The following is a 19844-nucleotide window of genomic DNA, read 5'->3' as shown; positions in this document are numbered from 1 at the left end:
CCAACAGTATCACACAGAATAATTTCTTGTACGAGTGTCACTCTCCTCCTGTTATTTAATTCTAACAGTTGGAGCAATGTTTGCTTGTGATTTTTGTAATTTCCAGTGGCTTAAGCAAGCAGCCTTCATTGCCTACTGTCCCTTGGAAATCACGGCCTTTCAGTCAAGGATAGTCAGTGTTCTAAAATTTGTAATGCTTCAGTATTATGCTAAAAGATGTCTTTGTTGGCTGCTGTGTTTTCTGGAAAGGTGATTGTGGTGATGCAGCAGTTGTGTGTCTCTGCATGCGTGTCATCCATCTGTTCCAGGCAGTCTCCAGTTGGCATTTGAATACAAGCAACTTAACACAGCCTTTGCCCAAATCCAGATATTCACCTGAGAAATGCAGCTTTTGTTATCTCCTGGAGCTTGTAGTAGCAGCTGTTTGAGCCGCTTACGCTGGAGTGCGTGGCCATCCTGCCTTATCTCAGTGTTGTGCTCTCTGCAGAGATTGAAAGGAGCTGTAACTCAAGGCTAGTGAATGTTCTGTTCCCCAGAGGTGCTGTTAACAAATAGTTGCAAATGGAAAGCATTTCCAGCATTCTTTGTACATTTAGTTGAATCCTCTTTCTTGTGTCTGCAGCTTTTAGTGGTTTGTGGCATGTTAAAGAGCAGGATTTTGAAATAGGAGCTTACTACTTAGAAAAGGAGCTTCTTTCTCTTATGGTTTATGCATGGAAAACTGTTATCAATTTACATGTTTCTTTAAGCCTCACAGGAAACTGGGTTCACTTTATTTTTAAAAAAAATAAATAGTAAGCCTCTGTCCATCAGTGTTGTCAGCAGAAGCCTTTGCCTTTGTATTTTTCCTCTCTAAAGTGATACTAGGCAGAGTAAGTAATCATGAAATATTAAGTAAAACGGCTAGAATAAATTGGAAAATAAAAATTACCTTCAGTGAGGAAAGACATTTACCAGGAAGAGTGATCAGAGGGCCTGTGTTGTGCACACATGAAGTGTCCAACTTTGAGATGCACATGTAGGAAAAAAACATGGAGCATTTAAAAAGCTCCTGCAGCCAAAAGCTGGTCTGCCCTGAGTTCTTGTTTGAGTTTGGCTGCTAAAAATGCTTCTGAGTGCCTATGAGTATAAGGAGAAATGAGCCTGTGTTTCAGCGTTGCCTCCCAGCTTCTGGCAGTCTGGTTTCTCTGTGTTTGGGGATGTGTGTTTCTTGATGTTTCCATCTCTATCACCCATTTTAAACCTGCTTAGACTTCTGGCCTTCCTCTCCCAATTTCTGTTGCCAATTAGTTGTCCTTGCATCAAGACACAATCTTCTGTTTCCTTAAACTTGCTGCTTTAATGCCTCTTAAGCTGTAAGTAGTGACTAATTGACTGCTCACTTTCTCCACAACCCTCCTCACTGTGTCCTCACACTTGTCTTTCTGAGTTAAATGGCCAGGAGCATGGAATTCCCCAGTGTAGAGCTTTAAATATGGGTTTATGGACATGGACACAGAGAACTTTATAAGAATGTGAACAGTATTTTCCCATCTCCAGTTCTTGGCTGGCCTATTTTGTGAGATTGGGCCTGGATTAGCATGAAACCTCCCTGCACTCTGAGGCTGCCTTTGTAAATGGGAGGGGAGGGGTTCCTGGGAACAATTCAGTTGGAGGAAATGCACAGTTGTGAGGGCACTGGGTTTTACCTGAAGTGCCTTTGACTTTGGAAGGACCACAGAGCTTTCCAGAAGCTGGCACACTGTGGGTATGGGTCACTGTATGAGGTACAATGCTCCAGCTTCCCTGGAATGCAGCAGGCAAGAGTATCCTGAACAAGCACGGCAGCTTCCATTCTGGCCTGGAGGATTTGCCTAAGCTTTAGAGGGAATTATCTTCCAAAATTCAACTCAGAGCAATCTGTAGATTCAGAGTTGCATATCACTGTTTATTTTCAATATCCCCCTCTTCCCTCACAGCATGTTCTGCAGCCCTTGTGAGGGGCCTTGCCCCAAAATTTGTGAGGATGGGAAAACAAAGACCATTGACTCAGTGACATCAGCACAAATGTTGCAGGGATGCACAATTCTCAAGGGAAATCTGCTGATCAACATCCGGCGTGGAAGTAAGTGATCGCCTTCTCTTTCGGAACCCCTGATAAGGCTCTTTTCACATTTTTCCTTCTGTCGTCAGCGCAATGATAAGAACATTAAAAACTCAGCAAGCTGTTTGCTTTCCAGGCCCAGAGCAGGGCTCCTGTTTGGTTTGGCCCTCTGCAGCGCTGTCCTGCCCCATGTGGGTGGAATGGGTATTCAGCTCCCGGGGAAAGCTGGCATTTTTTGTTAGGTTTTTTTGGCAGGACAAGGAACCAGGATTAGGCAGTTAGATGAGCAGTGGTCCCAAAGGAGTAATAAAGGCCCAAGAAGGTGGAAAAGTTGAAAATCTTTGCATCTGGGTAGGTAAATAACTTGTCACATGGCATTGTAAGACTGCAGAGCCTCACTTTTTAAGGCAAGGTGTGGTGTTTTGCTAGAATAGGGAATCCAGAGTGCTGAGAGCTCTTATAAAGCCTAACACTATGCTGCTGGATGGTCAGCATTAGTGAGCTGGCCACTTCTGTCACATGTCTTGAGCAAGCAATGGATTAAATTTGTCAGAGCAGTGATTCATCAGCCAGGGAGGTGTTGACAGTTGATGAGCTCTTAAAAGCAGAGTAAAAATTGCTGTTAGTTTTTATTGGACTTGTATGTCCCTATGGAAGGTCCCTTTTAGTTTGATGAATAAGATTGAAAGATTAGGATCTGTTTGATTCCCTGCCTCATGCTGAATGAAAGTTCCAGGGTTCAGTTACAGCAGCATGTAGATTTTTTATGTTGTAGTCCCACTGCTACAGGTACAATCTTCCCTTAGGGGAGATGTTCCAGTTACTTGGGGCATGCATGTGGGATTTTTAAAATTTTATTTAAGCGTGATTTTAGAGAGCCAAAGAGCATCTCATTATTTGGCATGGGAAAGTGAGTTGACTGGAACATGCTCCATGGCAGGAGGACTTTCTGATTGTTTTATCTTTACTGTTTCATCAACTGGTTCAGTTTTGTAGCTTTTCACAGAGCAAAGCAATGCTCTGTGGCCCAGAGCAGATGAGGAACATACCCTCTCCTCTTCAATCTCATTCTCTGTTTTCCAGTGGAGCTTTCTGCCTGACCTTTGCTCCATATCCAGAGAGCAATTCCATCTCACGGTGTGTACATTTACACAAGGGTCTTTTCATCCCTGCCAGAGTGCTGGCTCACCATTTGGTGCTGGCTTCAGAGGGCAATGCCCATGGAAAAATCAGGTGTTCCAGTATGGAAAAGCAAGACTGGTTTCCCACTGTTACTCTGTGGCTTTATTTTGCCCTTCAACCATCTGGCTGCACAGGCAACTGTTCTGGGGGAGGAAAACCAGTGTCTCTCATTTTCAAAAGCAGCAAGTACAAACATTTTCTTTTACTGAGCCAATGCTGCACAAAGCAGAATATTAGTCAAAGCTGTGAATTCTGTTACAATAACCATTATCTTTTTCTCACTGTAGATAACATTGCCTCAGAACTGGAGAATTTTATGGGTCTGATTGAGACAGTAACAGGGTATGTGAAGATTCGTCATTCCCATGCGTTGGTCTCCCTGTCTTTCCTGAAGAACCTGCGGTACATTCTGGGAGAGGAACAGGTGGACGGGTAAGTGTTCAGGTATTTGTGGATGCAATTTCACTTTAATAGAAAGCTGTGGAGAATAAGTCTCCTAAAACCCGTTCACTTTCATTTATGGAGTCTCCTCTTCCACTAATATTCAGTGTTTTTATCCTTGTGAACACCTCTGCACAGCATTGCTCATTTGCATTACTGTCCAAATCAGCATGTTAAATTGAGTATATGACAAGGATTTTGTGGTACCTTTGCTGTTGCTTTTCACTTTAGGTTTTTCTAGGTAGATTCTTTACATCAATAAAGCAGTTTTGTTTGCTCTTTTTGCTCTCTTTGAGAAAAGAGCATCTTCAGAAACAATTGGATTTCTTTGTAGTACTTTACTGTTGGGTTTTAGAAGAGTTTTATGGAGAAGTCAGCTGAAAGGAAATATGAATTTTACTGACCAGGGAGTGCAACACAGTTGCAATTGTTTGCAACTCCCTGAAATGTTAGCATTACATGGATTATCTACTGAGCATGCAAAAGACTGGTCTGGAAAAGTTGATCCCTTGAAATGTTTGCTGTGGATTATATTGCTTCTATAATTACTCACCATGTGATGCTTATTGCTGTACATAACTCCTGTTTTCCTATGATGGTAAAAGTTTGTCAAGGCAAAAATTTTTATTCCTGCAGAGTGTGTGATGCTGAGGTGTGGTGAGGGTCCTTCAGCAAACTGCCTTGCTCTTTCTCATCCCAAATCAAGTAGCTGTCCCAGGTTTAAACCAGTGTTCTGTGGAAGCAATCAGTCCCCTCCATAATGACAGAACTATTAAATGAAGAATTGGGGGAAATTGTAGAACAAAAGGTAGTGTGAGGGTCATTGGAAAGGTTGCTCATGTCTGACATCTGCCCTGACTGTATAAAGTTAAAGCACCAGGGATTCTTCACAGCCTCCCTCTTGCTCTCAGGATAGTCTTTGGTCAGTCTTAAATTCTTAAAATTCCAGCATCTGACAGCGTGAGTGCAAGGGCAGCTGTGCCTGCTGCCCTTGCAGAGCATGCTGTGTGCCCAGGAGAGCACTGGCTCTGTGGAGGAGTTTGTTTCCAGCTGCAGATCCCATGGGATTGTCCGGGCTCATTGGGCCATTCCTGGCAGGCTGTGCCCTCGCAGGCACTCCAGTTATTGACTTGTCTTTGCTTCTCTCCCTTGACCTCTTTGAATTTGAGTTTAGCTTTGTGTCTCAGGTAGTAATTGTGTTTATGGTACCTTGTCTGTCAGCAAACAGAGCTGAACCAAGGGGAAACGGGAGGTTTGCCAGTCAGATTCCCAAACAGAGGAGCAAATAGGTGCAGCTTTGAAGAAGAAAACGGGCCTGAGTGGGAAGGTGAAATACATCTATAGTAAAGAGCTGCTTGTGCTAAAATTCCCCTGTGTTAGGAAATGACTGTAGTTACATACTAAGGGCCAGGGGCAGTCTCGTTGCTTGGAAAATGCCTGGCATAATTTAGGCATTACCACAGTCTAAATAACATGTCCAAAAATACTTAGGTGGAAGTAGCCATCTGACAAGGAAGGACTGAGCCTGAACAATTACTTGGGCAGAACTACGAACAACAGGGAGTGGGATCTTAACCTGGAAAGCAGCGGGCTGCTGGAACAAGAGCTGTTTGTGCCAGCAGTGCCTTGAGGGGTGACAGAGAGGGTAACTTAAGGCCCATTATGATTGTTGCTCATTTCATGACTGACCCCACAGCCACTGTCCTTTTATTTATTGAACTGGACTGACAAAACAGCACTTCAGATGTTCTTTGTTCCTTATTCAGTTGCTGCTGCTTGCCTTGGTTGTCACAGAAAGTGGAAAGTTTAGAGGGAGTTTACTTTGTCTTTGGAGATTTCATTGCCTCTTTTGAAAACCATTGTCTGTAGTGAACGTGCTTCCACAGCAAGAAAGTAATTTCTCCTTGCAAATAGGGAAACTGAGATGTAGATGTGCTGCCAGAGGGGTCTCAGTGTCTATTGCAGGGTTTTGTTCTCTCATCTGGTGCTGACTCTGCCAGGCTCCTCCATCCTCAGCTGGGGTCAGTATGTGTTCACTGCTGTGTGCATGGATGGTGTGTAGGCAGCACATCCCAGAGCATCCCAGGTTGGGTACTGGAAAATGAGCAGTGTGTGGCCTTCAGGAGCAAGTGAGGAGATGATGACTGAGGAGGAGTTTCAGTTGTGGCACTGACCTGCTCTGATGTTGTGTTTCAACCTCTGCAGCAAACTGGGGGACAGCCTATACAATCAAAACACCCCCCACCCCTGTTTTCTACACCATTTTGAGGCAGAGGCATCAGCTGTCAGGCCTGTTGGAAGGTGTGAACAGGATCTTCAGCTGTTGTGTGGTTCCTCGCTGAGGAGTTTATGGCTTGTTTTCCTGGGATCAATATTGTCAGGGTGTGGTGAATTCAGACAGTCTTCAGGAGAGCAGCAAGGCCTGATCTAACCACAGCATTCCAGCAGAGCAGGCACCCTGTGCTGAGGGTGGGTGGGGAATGAGCCCCTCCAGACCTATGGTGACACCTGGCTGCAGTGCAGGCTCCCATGGGGATGCTCCTCAGCTCTGTCCTGATTTTGGGGATTTTTCTCAACTGTGTGAGAGTGAAGTTTGAGGTATGAGGCTGGGTTTGTATGGAGGTTTCAGAAGCTTATATATTTAGCTTTTCAAACAAGGCAAGAAAACACTGAACTTTAGTAAGATGCAGTACTTTCAAATCAACACATGATTTGGTGATGTCTGTCAAATCCCACAGGCACTTCAACATCCTTGTTCTCTCCTGGCAGAATGCATTTAAAGCACAAACATGTCTCTGCTCCCTTGTTAACTGAGCACATTCTTCTCAGCATCTGTGTGAAATGGTACCAGGTATAGCTACTTCATTAGAAATGATGTCCTGGGTAATTAGGGGACAAATGGAAATAAGAGAAACAACTTGTCATTCACATTATTCTCAAAATACACTCTACAATACAAGAAATGGCAAATCCGTGTAGATTGGAGCCAGAATGCACAGTTTTTGTTTCAGGTTGGGTGAAAGAGGAATTAATGCTAATTTTTAAATGGAATAATTGATGGAAAACCGTAAATGAATAATATGGCAGATTTTTATGAGCACTGTGGTTTGTTTGCCACATTTCTCTGCAGAAACTCTGTTGGAAGGGTTTGTAGTAAGCCCAGTGTATCTCTGTTGCCAAGGGCTTTGCAGTGTAAGATGGGCTTCATAGTGTTAATAGTGGATTTTGTGTTGCTGTAGTTAATGATGGAGGAACTTCCCAGCAGACAGAAATAAATGCTGCCATGGTGGGTTATCTTGATTTAGGTTCATCAACTACACAGACCTTTATCTCGTTTGCCAGTGCATTCCTGTCCCTGCTATCCTGAAGTATCAGTGTCCTTGCAGGTGTTGTCTTGCAGCTGATGTAGAGCCTACAGTCTTGCTTCTGTTGCATGTATGGTTTTTATTCCAATTCAGCCCAATTGAGTAGTACCAGGAATTTCTTCATAATATTTAATAGGGCTTTCATAATATTTCATAGGCCTTTTGCATACAGCTTTGTGTACAGTATCTGTGGAAATAAAGGATGTGCATGTTTATTCCAGGGCAGTGCTTAGGGAGTGGGCTCAGCACAGCTGCCTGTGTTTAGTTCAGTGCTCTGAAGTGTGGATCCTGTGCAGTCAGTACAACTGTTTGCTGTTGGGTTTTGATGTGCAGGTGCAACTGTACTTGGCACAATATAGGAAATCTTTATTGGGCCAAGAGGTAGAACAGAGAGGCAAGGAAACCTCGCTATGCAAACTTTTAGAGCTGCTTTTGTAAACATAAGCAAGAGCTGTGTTAATGACTCTGTTTTATTGTCAGGACTCCAGAAGGCTTTTCCTCCCATAAAGTATCTAAGGTTACTGCTTCCCATTTGCCACCAAATGGAAAATCCAGTGTAGAGACCTGCTGTTCAGAGGACATGAATTTATATGCTCCCCATAGCACTCCTATACTCTCTTAAAACATGATGGAGTGGGGTTTAGATGGTGTGGTGTCACCTTTAGAGTCCTGTGTCACACTCATTTCCTTGCCCCCTAAACAGTCAGGGTTAACTTGCTCCATGGGATAGAAGAAAGCTCTTTGCTGAACACCAATTGAAAGTAAGAGGGAACAAATAGAGTATTTCAAAGTTTTCTTGTAGTAAGGTATTCTTTGTTGGAATGAGCTGTGAATTAAAATGAGTATTTTTTCTTCAAAAACTTCCTTCTAGGAATTATTCCTTCTATGTGCTTGACAACCACAATCTTCAGCAGCTGTGGGACTGGAACCATCATAACTTGACAATCAGTGAGGGGAAAATGTACTTTGCATTTAATCCTAAACTGTGTGTTTCTGAGATTTACCGTATGGAGGAGGTTTCTGGAACCAAGGGACGACAGAGCAAAGGAGATATAAATCCAAGGAACAATGGGGAGAGAGCCTCTTGTAAGTAAACAAACAAAAAAAATCTCAATGCCAGCTGCACAGGAGGGTGTCACAAGAGCAAACCCAACATGCTGACATGTTGCTGACCATTGCAGTATTTAAGAGTTTAGGATTTGCAAGAGGCTTTCAGGCCTTCTGCTTGTTCAGGCTTTAAACTGTTGCTGTGAAGGTACCTTTACACGAGTGGAAAATGATGTGGTTACACAGTCCCTATCTCATCTGTAAAACCCACTTGTAGGAGATGACTTCTTCCCACATGCCCTGTTTTGTGACAGCAGCAGCAGATAACAACAGAAGCATGAGAAATGAAATCCAGTAGTTTGATGTCTCCAACAAGGAGCAATTTCTGTCTCCTTTGTAACTGTGCATCATTATAGGGGTTTTCCCCTCTCTGATACTTATTCTTTCTTGATGCGAAGCTGCTGAATAACAATTCCATAGACACCAAAACAAACGGTTTCTGTTACATTCAACTTCATTTAAGCTCTTGCCAAATATTGTACCTGGTTGCTAGAAATGCTTGTTTCAAACTTAGTTTGCTCTGCTTTGTTTTCATATTGCTTGCTTTGGAATTGAGAAAACTTTTTAATGTTCTGCAGTATTCTTAAGCCTGAGCGTATCTGCATTTAATTTTGGATTCTGCAATGGTCAGAGTTATTGGAAAGTCCTCTCTTGGCTTTGGTGGTCTGCACATCAGGTCTCCAGGTGAAACAGGACATTTAAAAGCAATCTCTCTTCTAGGAATTAAGAATGCCTACAAGCTTTGCCTCAAACTCTTGAAACTGGCAATGCATTTTTCCCTTGGTTGCTTTGTGGTGTTTTTGGAGCTAAGTAAACTAAAATGGATCTTGTGTATAAGTCAAGTCCCCTTGTTGTGGATGGTGCTTACAAAACTAGGACACGTAGTCTGCTGAATGTCTCTTTGGGCGCGATGCACACGCAGATGGCCCAGATCCTTGTTGTAAGCACCCTCCATTCTTTGCACGTTCAATAGAGCAAAGCCTTGCAGTCCTGGAGGAGTTACAGACACACAGCCAGGCCTTACTACCACTGAGGCCAGTGCCAGCTGCTGCCTGCTTTTTTAAGAAACCAGTACAGAAAGCTTTCTGACTCTGAGAAGGGCAAAAGAATCAACAAAAGCTCAACTGCCTTTGCAAAGATAGCACCAACAGTGCCAGTGTACACGAGGGTGAAAACCTCTTTATTTTCAGAGCTTCTATGGAACATTAGAAACCAGCTCACAGTTGACAGAACACAATTTCTTCATCCAAGAATTAAGTTTTTAAAATGCTATTTTGTTTTGGGTTGGAAAGCTCAGTGAGTTGGTAGTGGGAAGCCATTCATTTCAAAGCTGTGGGCTTCCATCCAGGTCTGTTCAGAAGAGTAGCTGGAAGCTGCTGCCATCAAATGGTTGTGCCGTATATGAACTGAGTTTTGGAGTCCTTGGTCCAGCCTCTGATGAATAGGAATGTAAACCCCTTTGTCTTTTCCATGTTGTCCAGTCTCCAGAAAAACAAATGGTAGTTGTCAAAAGTTGTCCTGGAGAGTGAGCACACAGAGGCCAGTGACTGCTCCGCACGTGCTTTGGAGCCAGATGATGAATTCAGTGCTTCCAAAACCAGTCCTGTGGATAAACAGGGCTTCCATTCCTCCCTCAGGGAGAGTCTGAAGTAGTTTTCAAGAGCTTTCTGATGATGTATTAAAAGAAAATCCGCTTCAAAAAAATGAATAACAAGTGGCTCAAGCATTTTTTAAACTGATTGCCGAGGTCACTGCTTACCCTTAAGCACTCAAATGTAGTAGGAGGAAAGAGACAAAGGCTGTTGGTATCCTGTGGTGTCACAGGTGCTACTGGAAAGGCTCTTCAGCTAAAACTGATATCAAAGAAACAAAAAACACTGACAGGTGATGTGATGCCAACTCTGGCATGTCCTATCCTCTTGCATTGCAGGTGAAAGCAAAATTCTGCATTTTGTTTCCAACACGACGCTCAAGAATCGGATTAAACTGACATGGGAGCGTTATCGCCCTCCAGATTACAGAGACCTCATCAGCTTCACTGTTTACTACAAAGAGGCGTAAGTAGATGTCATCAGAGATGAACCAGGGCAGTCCAAGAGAGAGCAGAAGATTCTGTTCCTACTGTGGGGATGGCTCATCCAGTTTGTGTATTTCATCCTCAAGTCCTGCTTTTGTTCTTATTCTTTTCTTGGTGGAGCACAAGCCTCCTTTAAAAAGGGGATTGGTTTGAATGAGTCTTGCAAATGGATTGCATATCTATCAGGAAGTTTCAAATTTGAAAAAAGAGAAAGGTAGATGGGGTCTGATTTGGAGCTCCTCCTAAGTCATCATTTTTACTGGGATACTTGCTTTCTGTAGTCAAAGTACTGACTGGAGAGCATCCCAGGTCAGGAGTTTGCCCTGCCACATGGATGAATTGTCTGCTCAAGGTTTGGGGTTATTTAGACTGTCCAGCTTTGGTCATTTCCTGCATTAGTATCTCTTGATAATGAAGGTGTGGGGAGAAAGGTGTTACTGGAGAAATCCAAATTACTTGGGAGATGCCTCTGCCTTTCTATATCCTTGTGGCTCAGAGTTAATAAAAAAGAACAAATGAGCACAGAAATAACTCTCCAAGTAGTGTGGAGGTGTGAAAGGGAGGTTTGGAATGCTGGTAATGATACATGGAGCAAAGATGTGAGACATGGAAGCACAAATGGTTCGTGTCCAGCATCACTTGAAAAAGATCATTGTGTTCTACAATGAAGCCAGTGCTGGCAAGTGTACAGATATTAATAACAAGAGTTTGTATGCTCTTGCAGCAGTGTTACAACTTCTGAAAAGTAGAACTGTATAAATGTGTTTGTATTGTGTGGAAATAAAAGGGTAAAAAACTTGTAGGACTGGTCAAGGCCAGTCTTGGGACTTCGGGTTCTTTATGGTAAAAAGCTTGGCCACGATCAATAACTGTTTTGAGTTGCTTCTGTTTGATATATGTTTATTTAAAGTCTAAATATGTCTGAAGCATTTCACTGCCTGTTTTGAGTTAAAAAAAAAAAAAAGATAGATATAGTTTTCTCTTGGAGAATGTTGCTTTATTGCTCATGACTAAAACTGAACTCTGAATTTTGTACTGCTTGGAAATACAAATTTTTTTCTGATATATTCTGCTGTGGAAAGCAAGTAAGCTTTATTTGTTTAATTGAGCAACTTTGAATTGAGGCGCTCTCATACGTGTATGACAATCTTTGGGAGAAAATAAATATTTGTGCTACTTTCTTTGAATATTTCAGCCCATTCAAAAATGTGACAGAGTATGACGGGCAAGATGCATGTGGCTCCAATAGCTGGAACATGGTTGATGTTGACCTGCCACCAAACAAAGAGAACAATCCTGGAATTCTGCTGCAGGGGTTGAAACCTTGGACTCAGTATGCCATTTATGTCAAGGCTGTTACCCTCACAATGATGGAAAATCATCATATTCATGGAGCAAAAAGTGAAATTATATATATTCGAACCAATGCTGCAGGTGAGATGCTGAGCTCTGGGGTGAGAGGTTGATAATGCTGCAGGTGTGATTAGTACATTATTGTGCAAGTTCTGTTGTTGATACAGAAATAAAATTTATGTGCAGATGATATGCATAGTGCTAGCAGTTTCACTAATTATGAAAGTAGTATTAAAATTTGAATTAAAACTGTTTTTTCAGATATTACTTTCATTAGGAATTATGGGAGGTTCTTGAAGTTAGAATCACAGGCTTTGTTCCATTGTAAAGATTAATTTAAGTACAACTTTGGGTTGGGACTTGGTTGCAGTTGAACCTTTAACTGTTGGCATAAGTAGAAAATCCTTTCTTTGAAATAAGGTGGTGTTTTTCCTTGCACTGTAGAAATGCATTGGGATTCACTCAAAATCTTACATGGAAATACATTGTAGAGTTATATTAGATTTAAATATCTTTCTTTTTTCTTTCTTTTTTCCTTCTCTAGTGCCATCCATTCCCTTGGATGTTATTTCAGCATCCAACTCCTCATCCCAGCTGATTGTGAAATGGAATCCTCCCTCTCTTCCCAATGGGAACCTCTCCTACTACATCGTGCGCTGGCAGCAGCAGCCTCAGGACAGTTACCTGTACAGACACAATTACTGCTCCAAAGGTAGGAGAACTGAATGCTCTTGTGCTGAAATGCCTGGGACTCTGCCTGCCAGGCCTCTTCACTGGCAAGAGCTGAATGAGCCAGTAGAGGGAATGGGTAAATATGAATTGTTGCTGTGTCCGTGATGTGGAGAGAAATAAACCAGCTCTGTTCTTTTCTTTCAAGATAAAGTCCCAATTCGAAGGTATGCTGATGGGACCATTGATACAGAAGAAGCCACTGAGCCCACCAAGCCAGAGGGCTGTGGGGGAGAAAAAGGACCTTGTTGTGCTTGTCCCAAGACAGAGGCAGAAAAGCAGGCAGAGAAGGAGGAAGCAGAGTACCGGAAAGTCTTTGAGAATTTCCTTCATAACTCCATCTTTGTCCCCAGGTAATAGGTTTTGGACACTTCTTTGGAAGTAGGGCTGATAATTTTGTCTTTTAACATTTCCTAGAGCTGAGGTTTCCTGGACATGAAAGCACACAGAAACACCTGAAACACTGAACATTACCTTTCCTTTCATGTGAGACAATCCACAGCCTTTGCAATTTCTCTTATTTGCCAATTTTCATTTCTTTCTTTCAATTCAAGCCCATAAGTAAGGGTTCTTACTTGTATTGATCAAGGATTTCAGTGATGGTTTCTTTTCAGACTCAAGAGTCACTTAAGGAGCTCGTTGTCTGTAAGGGTTTCAGAGACAAGCAACATGAGGCAGACAGAGGGTTTCAGATGTGATTTTTCTCTAAATAACCATTTAAGTGCTTATGCTCCTAATCTGAATTTGTCTTTGAAATTAAGGGCACAGTTGTCTCACAGAATTGAAACTGGTTTCCTTTTTCTCACTGCAGTAATTGCAAAGGGCTTCTGTGTTTCCCGGGTCTCTGGTACTGCAGAGAAGTATTAAATATTTCCACTCTCCCACAATAAACACCTGCTTACATGTTAAGTGGAATTGTAATGATTCTGTGCTGCTGATACTGTACACAGAGTAGATCCTACTGAATTAATTGGTGATTTTGAGTTTCCAATTTATCTTTCAGTTAAGCTGTTGTTACTTTGGGGGATTGGATGCAGGGCAGGGCACACATTGTACAGCTGTTGTGTTACAGTCTTTAATACACTGTGAGAGCTCAGTGGTGCAACTTGTCTCATTCTCCCTCCTGGCAGGGGAAGTCCATGGTCAAATCCTGTGTTTGAGAGCTCTAAAGTGTGGCATTGCTGCTCATTGCTGCTGGTTCATATCATTCTCCATTGTGATTTTTTGGACCTTTATTCAAGGATGTGTTGGATTGAGTTGTTGGCCTTGAGACCTTGATATTCGCAATGCTTCTTAGCTTTATCCAAAAAATGAGGAGTTAAATACTGCCTCTCTTGGGAGGTGTGAAGTATTCTTATCTGATCTGTGTTTGGGTCACACTGAGCATTTGTGCAGTGATGATGAGAAGCAGCAGCCAAGATCAGGTACAGGGAAGTTGCAGCCTCCGTGTCTGATCGTGATGGAAATCCTGAGCCATGGGAAATCACAAGATCTGATTTTGGGTTTCATGAAATGCACAGCAAGGAGTTCTGAAAGCCATGTTTCAAGTCTAAACTACTTGAAAATCTGTTGAAAAGGAGGTTTTTCTGTTTCCCCAGACATTTGTAATTCAGAATGTGTTGTCTTCTCCCAAATTTTCTTGCAGTCCTGCCCCCCTCCAAGAAAACTCATAGAACCTTGAACTCAGTAACAAATAAACTGATCAGTTCATAGAGAATTTCCTGAAAGCTTGTCCTTTTCTCTTAAATTACTGCCATTAGGGTGTTTTGTAACAGCAGGAGCAGATAAGGGACAATGCTCAGCAATAGCTGCATAGCCAAGCAACTTTTAAGAGACTGTATGTCAAGGAAATTAAAGTTTATGAGCTGGTGAGACATCTCCATGGGACAAATCTAAGCAGCTTGTTACTCGATGTAATTTTTTTCTCTCTTTCTCAAGGGAGAAGTTAATTAATGTGTTAGTGCAAACCTCAATAGTAGTATTTATTTCTAGTGTTCTACCTGTGTCCAGATTATTATGAAAGAGTTGCTGTGTGTAATACAGCATGAAAGTATTTGACTGGGAGGTTTTAAGATTGTTTAAGAAGTCAGTTGATCTAATCTCTTGTGCAACTTCTGGATGACCCCATGTGTATTAGTGCTGTGGTGGATTTTAAACAGGACTCTGCTTAGTCTTGAAGACACTCACTACTAGAGGGGAATGAGTTTCTTCTTCAAGGATTTTGTTTCTCAGATGAGCAGGATGGGACAGGCTCTGTGTGTAGTCTGAGCAATAAAATTGCCATGAAATACAGAAAATGTGAGCTTTGCTGTTAAATAACCCAAGTTTTTTAAAATCTTTTTAATTTGATTGAATTTTTATAGTGTTATTTTTAATTTTTCTCTTGCATTTCTTGTCCTTCTTCTCCCTTAATAGAATAAATGATTTTTCAAGTTTTTATCTCTAGACTTTTCCTTACTTCCTTGGATGCTTGTTTTTTTGCCTTTATCTCTGCATTTCATGAATGCAGGAAGCTGCTTGACCAAAAAGCACTGAGGTCAAATCTCATGATGTTTTAATTACTTTGTGGTTATCCCTGTAGCTCTTTTCTCTTCCTGACACCACTGTAGTTTTCACCAACAAGTTTTGTGTTCCTTTATCTTTTCCTCCAAAGACAAGGTAGGGCTGTACTCCCCTCCACCCCAGATACCACCAAATAGTTGAAGCTCCATGCATCCCATAAAAGCAGTGAAAAGTCAGGCCTTTTGGGTTCTTGCATTGGCACATGCTTTTGTGGTTGATTAAAAATAAACTTTTTATTTTCACTGCTTTAACCACAGAATCTGTGCAAATGTTCTTCAGTTCAGGGCTAGGTGTCCAACTTTTTACTGATGAGAAGTTTGTTCTTTCCACTGAGCTAAAGCAGTAAATCAATACACATTGTAAGCAGGGTGAATAGGTTTAGTAACTTCCATAGATACCAGTGTAGATGAGGTACAAATGCTTATGTCCTATGAAATTGCCTTAACTGACAAGATATTCACTTGTGTGTTGCTTAAACAATTTGTTGCTAACTTAGGAAATTCTTTCTTGTCTGTGTTTATTTCTGTGACGTGGTTTACGTGGTGGTTAGAGTGTCAAAACGACTACTCACTACGTAGTAAAGGGATTTTGGAAATTTTTCTAGTGAGCTCCTAAAGAAAAAAATTCATCCAACCTCTGCCAGAAGGTTTCAAAACTGAGTGAGCCTGTTCTTGGCTCTCTCTGCAGCGTGCTGCTCTGTGGCTGCATGTACTCAGATGATATATTTGACAGTGAATTAAGTTCTCCTGTTGAGTCATCTTTCCTCCTGTTGTGTGTTCGAGGGAGGCCTCATTTGCCTGGTTTGTAACTTGCTCTCTGGTAGAGCTGTTGGACCTCATGCCCTTGGTACCTGTTGCACTGGCCAGGTGTTCTATGGGCAGCAGTGAAGTGATTTCAGGGATAGGATTCAAGCCCAAATTAGTTTTGTAGTGTGACTCTTCTATCTTTCTCCTTTATCTCCCCTGGGGCATTGTTTTCTGGATGTGAGCATTCCTGCAGCCCTTGGAGACAAAGGAGCAGGAGCAGTAAAGCCAGACTGCCCTGTGTAGTTGGTGCTCCTGTACAGAACAGCCTCAGATCTGGGGCAGGAGCAAGGGACAGTCCAGTGTCTGGCCACAGGGTGTTGATTACCTGATCCCTGTAGTTCCGAGAGTATCTTGATCCTTGTCCTGTCACTTGGGGCTGTCCACTACAGCAGTTCCCTGGGCTTGAGAAGGTAATGGTGTGGCTGTAAATCCTCAACTTTTAAACTCTGCCTAAATGTCACCCAGATGCCTGTAAGGCAAAACTGCTCCTTGAACTTTCGCCTCTACGCAATGTTAGTGCTGAGTCTTCTTACGTGGGAGGATTGTTCCTTTGCAGAGCTTTTGTTTGGGTGAGAGAAGCAGAGATACACAGATGACCACCCTAGTGGTGGTGAACCTTCATGGCCTTCAGCTGCCTTCCAAGGTTTCTCCTCTCAGTGCAATACATTCTAATTTCATCACAACTGCAAAGCTAATTCTCATAGGCTCAGCTTCCTTTGGTAATCCAGCAAACATCAAATCAAGTTTTCCCCCCTAACCTTTTCAACCTTTAGCATCTGATTTTTATTTTAAGCATCAGCATCACTGAAACACAAATCCAGGATGCTTGTTGAGTAATATCGAAGCTGTTCTCTGCTGGTTGGTTTATTGTGTGAGGTCAGAAGTTTGCACATTCATCTTGGGGCACAGAGTGAGCTTCAGAGATTCGGTCGGTTCCTGACCAAAAGAGAGAGACGTGACATGTGCTGGCACGTGGCAGGTTCAGATTTAGAGAAAGTTTTCCTCTTGTTTTGCAGTTTCCTTTATTTAGCTTTTTTATTAGCTGTTGCCTGTTTTGCTGGGGTGTTTGGCACAGTTTTCCTGAAGCTGGAGGAGAAGTGGGTTTTCTCTAAAGAGCCCTTTTCTGTGCCTGTGTCTGCTCCTCAGGCCCGACCGGAAGCGGAGGGACGTGTTCCGAATCGCCAACGCCACCTTGGCCACTCGGAGCCGGAACGCGACCGGGACCGACCACTTCACCAACGCCTCTGACACGGAGGAGAGCGAGATGGAATATCCCTTCTTTGAGACCAAGGTGGATGGCAAGGAGAGGACTGTGATCTCCCATCTCCAGCCTTTCACCCTTTACCGCATCGATATTCACAGCTGCAACCACGAGGCCGACACGCTCGGCTGCAGCGCGTCCAACTTCGTGTTTGCCAGAACGATGCCCTCAGGTATGCTCACACGGGGCCAGCTCTGCCTTTACTGGGCAGAGATCAAGCTCAGGGGGGACAAGCTCTCCCAAACCAGTTAGAATTATGTTGGGGTACAGCAAAAAAAATTCCATGCAGTAGAATAAATTGGAGCTGCATAGATTTTTTTTGTTTTGTGTCCTTGACTGGTGTGTTGTGTGTAGCGAGTGATGTGTTTGAGTCTGAGCTGGGAGCTGGAGAAAGGGAGAGGTTGACTGCCAGGATCATTAGGAGAGGCTCTGTTTCCCAGCAATAGAAGTGAGACCCCCAGACATGGTGGGCTGAAAGGTTTTGTTCCTCAGCTCCCTGTGTGCTGAATAGAGCCACAGCAACATTTCTCTGCTAATGTTTGGTTTTGCTGTGTTCACTCGGAACTGTTTGCAGATGTTGGAGTTCTGCTGGTGGGAATGTTTGCCAAATGTTTCTTCTGTCACAGAACGACCATGCATTTGTCCAGCCTGGGAACAGGAGGAATACTGTATTTCTTTGTGCCCAATCCCTGGCCTCTAGACTACTTCAAATAGGAAGCATTGAATGCTGTGCTCATCTTTGGGACTTTTGCAGATTGTACTTCTGAGAAGAATAGAGATGATTTTAGCGTAAGCTCATATGCATCCAGCAACGAGCTTCTGACTCCAGCAGATGTCTGGGGATATTGGATGCAGAATGGCAGCAATTTTGTTTTGTTTCTGGAAGGAAAGGCTATCATAATCCAGATCCAGCTGTGTCAGTAAAAAAGGCAAAAAGTATTGCTTATTTCAAGGAAATAAGGAAATCTGTGAGATCAGGGAAAAGGAAAGAAGTGTTCTCAGATTTTTAACACATGCTCTGAAAATTAAAGGCTAAACAATCCTGCTTTCTTCTGTTATCTTTGAGATCTTTGAGAAGGTGGTATTTTTTCAGTCCAGACTTCCAAACGTGCTTCACAGTCCTGTTAAGTTTTTAATAAGTCACGCAAAATTATTAGGAACTAAACAGGGATAAAGCAGTTCCTGAATTGCTGCTGAGACTCTGTTTTAAATGGGGATGGATTTCCTATGACTGTTTCAGGAAAAGGCTGTCAGTGGGGCAGATGTTGTGTGTTTACAGCTGTTTGCAGCCATTTGGTGGGAATAGCTCCCTGCTCTGTTTTGGTGTTGGGGAGAGTTGAGAAGGAAGAATCAGGTGCTAATAACCAGGGTTTTTTGGCACTCAGAGCCCATGCCTGGTGGAGCTGTATGCTCTGCACTGATTTTCTGGGAACCAGTAGTTCAGAGTGAGCTAATCTCCAGCAGGCCCTTGGCCAGTGAAGTTTGTTCCCTGGATTTGAATGGCTCTTGTTGCAGAGCTTCTGCACCTAGAGAATATTGTGAACCTTCCATTTTTCTCCACTCTTGCTGAAGTTCCTGTTTCAGTCATAGGTATTGTTCTCACATCACCTGTAAATATTTTACAGAGGGAGCAGATAACATTCCAGGAATGGTATCATGGGAAGCAAAAGAGGAAAATACCGTCTACCTGAAGTGGTTGGAGCCTGCAAATCCAAATGGGCTGATCCTGATGTATGAAATCAAATATGGGCAGCATGGCGAGGTGAGGATTTGACATTACTGCTCAGAACTCTTAATTTATACACAAAAGGGATCTTTCTTAATATGCTTTTGTGCAATGCTGCACAAACAGAAATTGTGGTTTCAGACACCCAGCACCTAGCACCATGTCTTTCCTTCATTTCCTTTGAGTTCTTAAATTCCATGTATCTCCTTATGGTGTTTGAAGTAAAACTGATCAGGTGGGGCTTTTAGTTATAAAAATGAGCTTATCCTGCAGCTATATTGCTTTCTCCAGAATGTGAAGATAATAACATGTGTAAATTGCTTTTTTCTTCTAGGAGAAGCGGGAATGTGTTTCCAGACAGGAATACAAGAAGCTTGGAGGAGCTAAACTAACTCACTTGAACCCTGGAAACTATTCTGCCAGAGTTCAGGCCACTTCCTTAGCTGGGAATGGGTCCTGGACTGAGCCCATCTCTTTCTATGTGCAGCCCAAATGTAAGACAAATGTTTATGGTCTGTGTCAAATTTGGGGTTTATTGTCTTTTTAATAATTTCTGATGTTGATGTAACTGGGTTTCTGAGCCTCTTGCCTCTGAACACTCCTCTGACTTGCTGATGGTTCTCTGGGAGCTCTTCTCTGGTCCATTTTTTTTGCCAAGTGTTGACAGCCAGGAGGGGTATGTGAGGTGTGGTCCTTTCCTTGCAGCTTTGGGTGTCTGTGAGAGGTGCAGCCAGGTGTGGCTGTGGAGAACACCCTGCTGTGGCTTCCTGGGATGTGCAGCTATGTTGGGAATGTGATGTTAGCTACAACAGCAGGGAGCTGCCATGTACAAAACCTGTGGCAAAAAGGCAAACCTGCTTAAAATTGCAAAATAATTGGAGAAACAAATCATTTGTGTAGATTTTTGGCTGGCAGGTTGACCTGTTCTGAGTGACATTTGATAAAAAGTGTCCTGATCAAAGGGTGATGCTGGTCCTTACAGTGGGAGTAATTGATATTTTGGAAGAACATGACCACAGAGACCCTCTTTAAGACATTCTGTGTTTAGCTGTAAAGCAGGTATATCCCCAGAAAACTGCAACTGCCCCTTTTATACCTTTTTGGTTTTCTGGTTGCTGAACTTGGAACAATTTGAAGTGAAGAGCAGTGCAT

The 19844-nt window shown here is 42.7% G+C and overlaps 1 protein-coding gene across 2 annotated transcripts in view; it reads left to right on the top strand.

Annotated features, from left to right (window-relative positions):
• Window positions 1-19844, top strand: part of IGF1R (insulin like growth factor 1 receptor) — a 171693-nt gene that overhangs the window by 127779 nt on the left and 24070 nt on the right. For both annotated transcript variants that reach the window (XM_053954582.1, XM_053954583.1), the window contains exons 4-13: window positions 1959-2104; window positions 3553-3697; window positions 7943-8157; window positions 10109-10235; window positions 11451-11689; window positions 12153-12320; window positions 12486-12690; window positions 16852-17138; window positions 18592-18728; window positions 19027-19186. In XM_053954582.1, coding sequence (XP_053810557.1) covers window positions 1959-2104; window positions 3553-3697; window positions 7943-8157; window positions 10109-10235; window positions 11451-11689; window positions 12153-12320; window positions 12486-12690; window positions 16852-17138; window positions 18592-18728; window positions 19027-19186 — 1829 coding nt within the window. The remainder of the gene's footprint in view (window positions 1-1958; window positions 2105-3552; window positions 3698-7942; window positions 8158-10108; window positions 10236-11450; window positions 11690-12152; window positions 12321-12485; window positions 12691-16851; window positions 17139-18591; window positions 18729-19026; window positions 19187-19844) is intronic.

Source organism: Vidua chalybeata, chromosome 13 (genome assembly GCF_026979565.1).
Source record: "Vidua chalybeata isolate OUT-0048 chromosome 13, bVidCha1 merged haplotype, whole genome shotgun sequence".
NCBI lineage: Eukaryota > Metazoa > Chordata > Aves > Passeriformes > Viduidae > Vidua > Vidua chalybeata.
The sequence above is the reverse complement of the archived record's forward strand: the minus strand, read 5'-3'. Positions and strand labels throughout refer to the sequence as shown.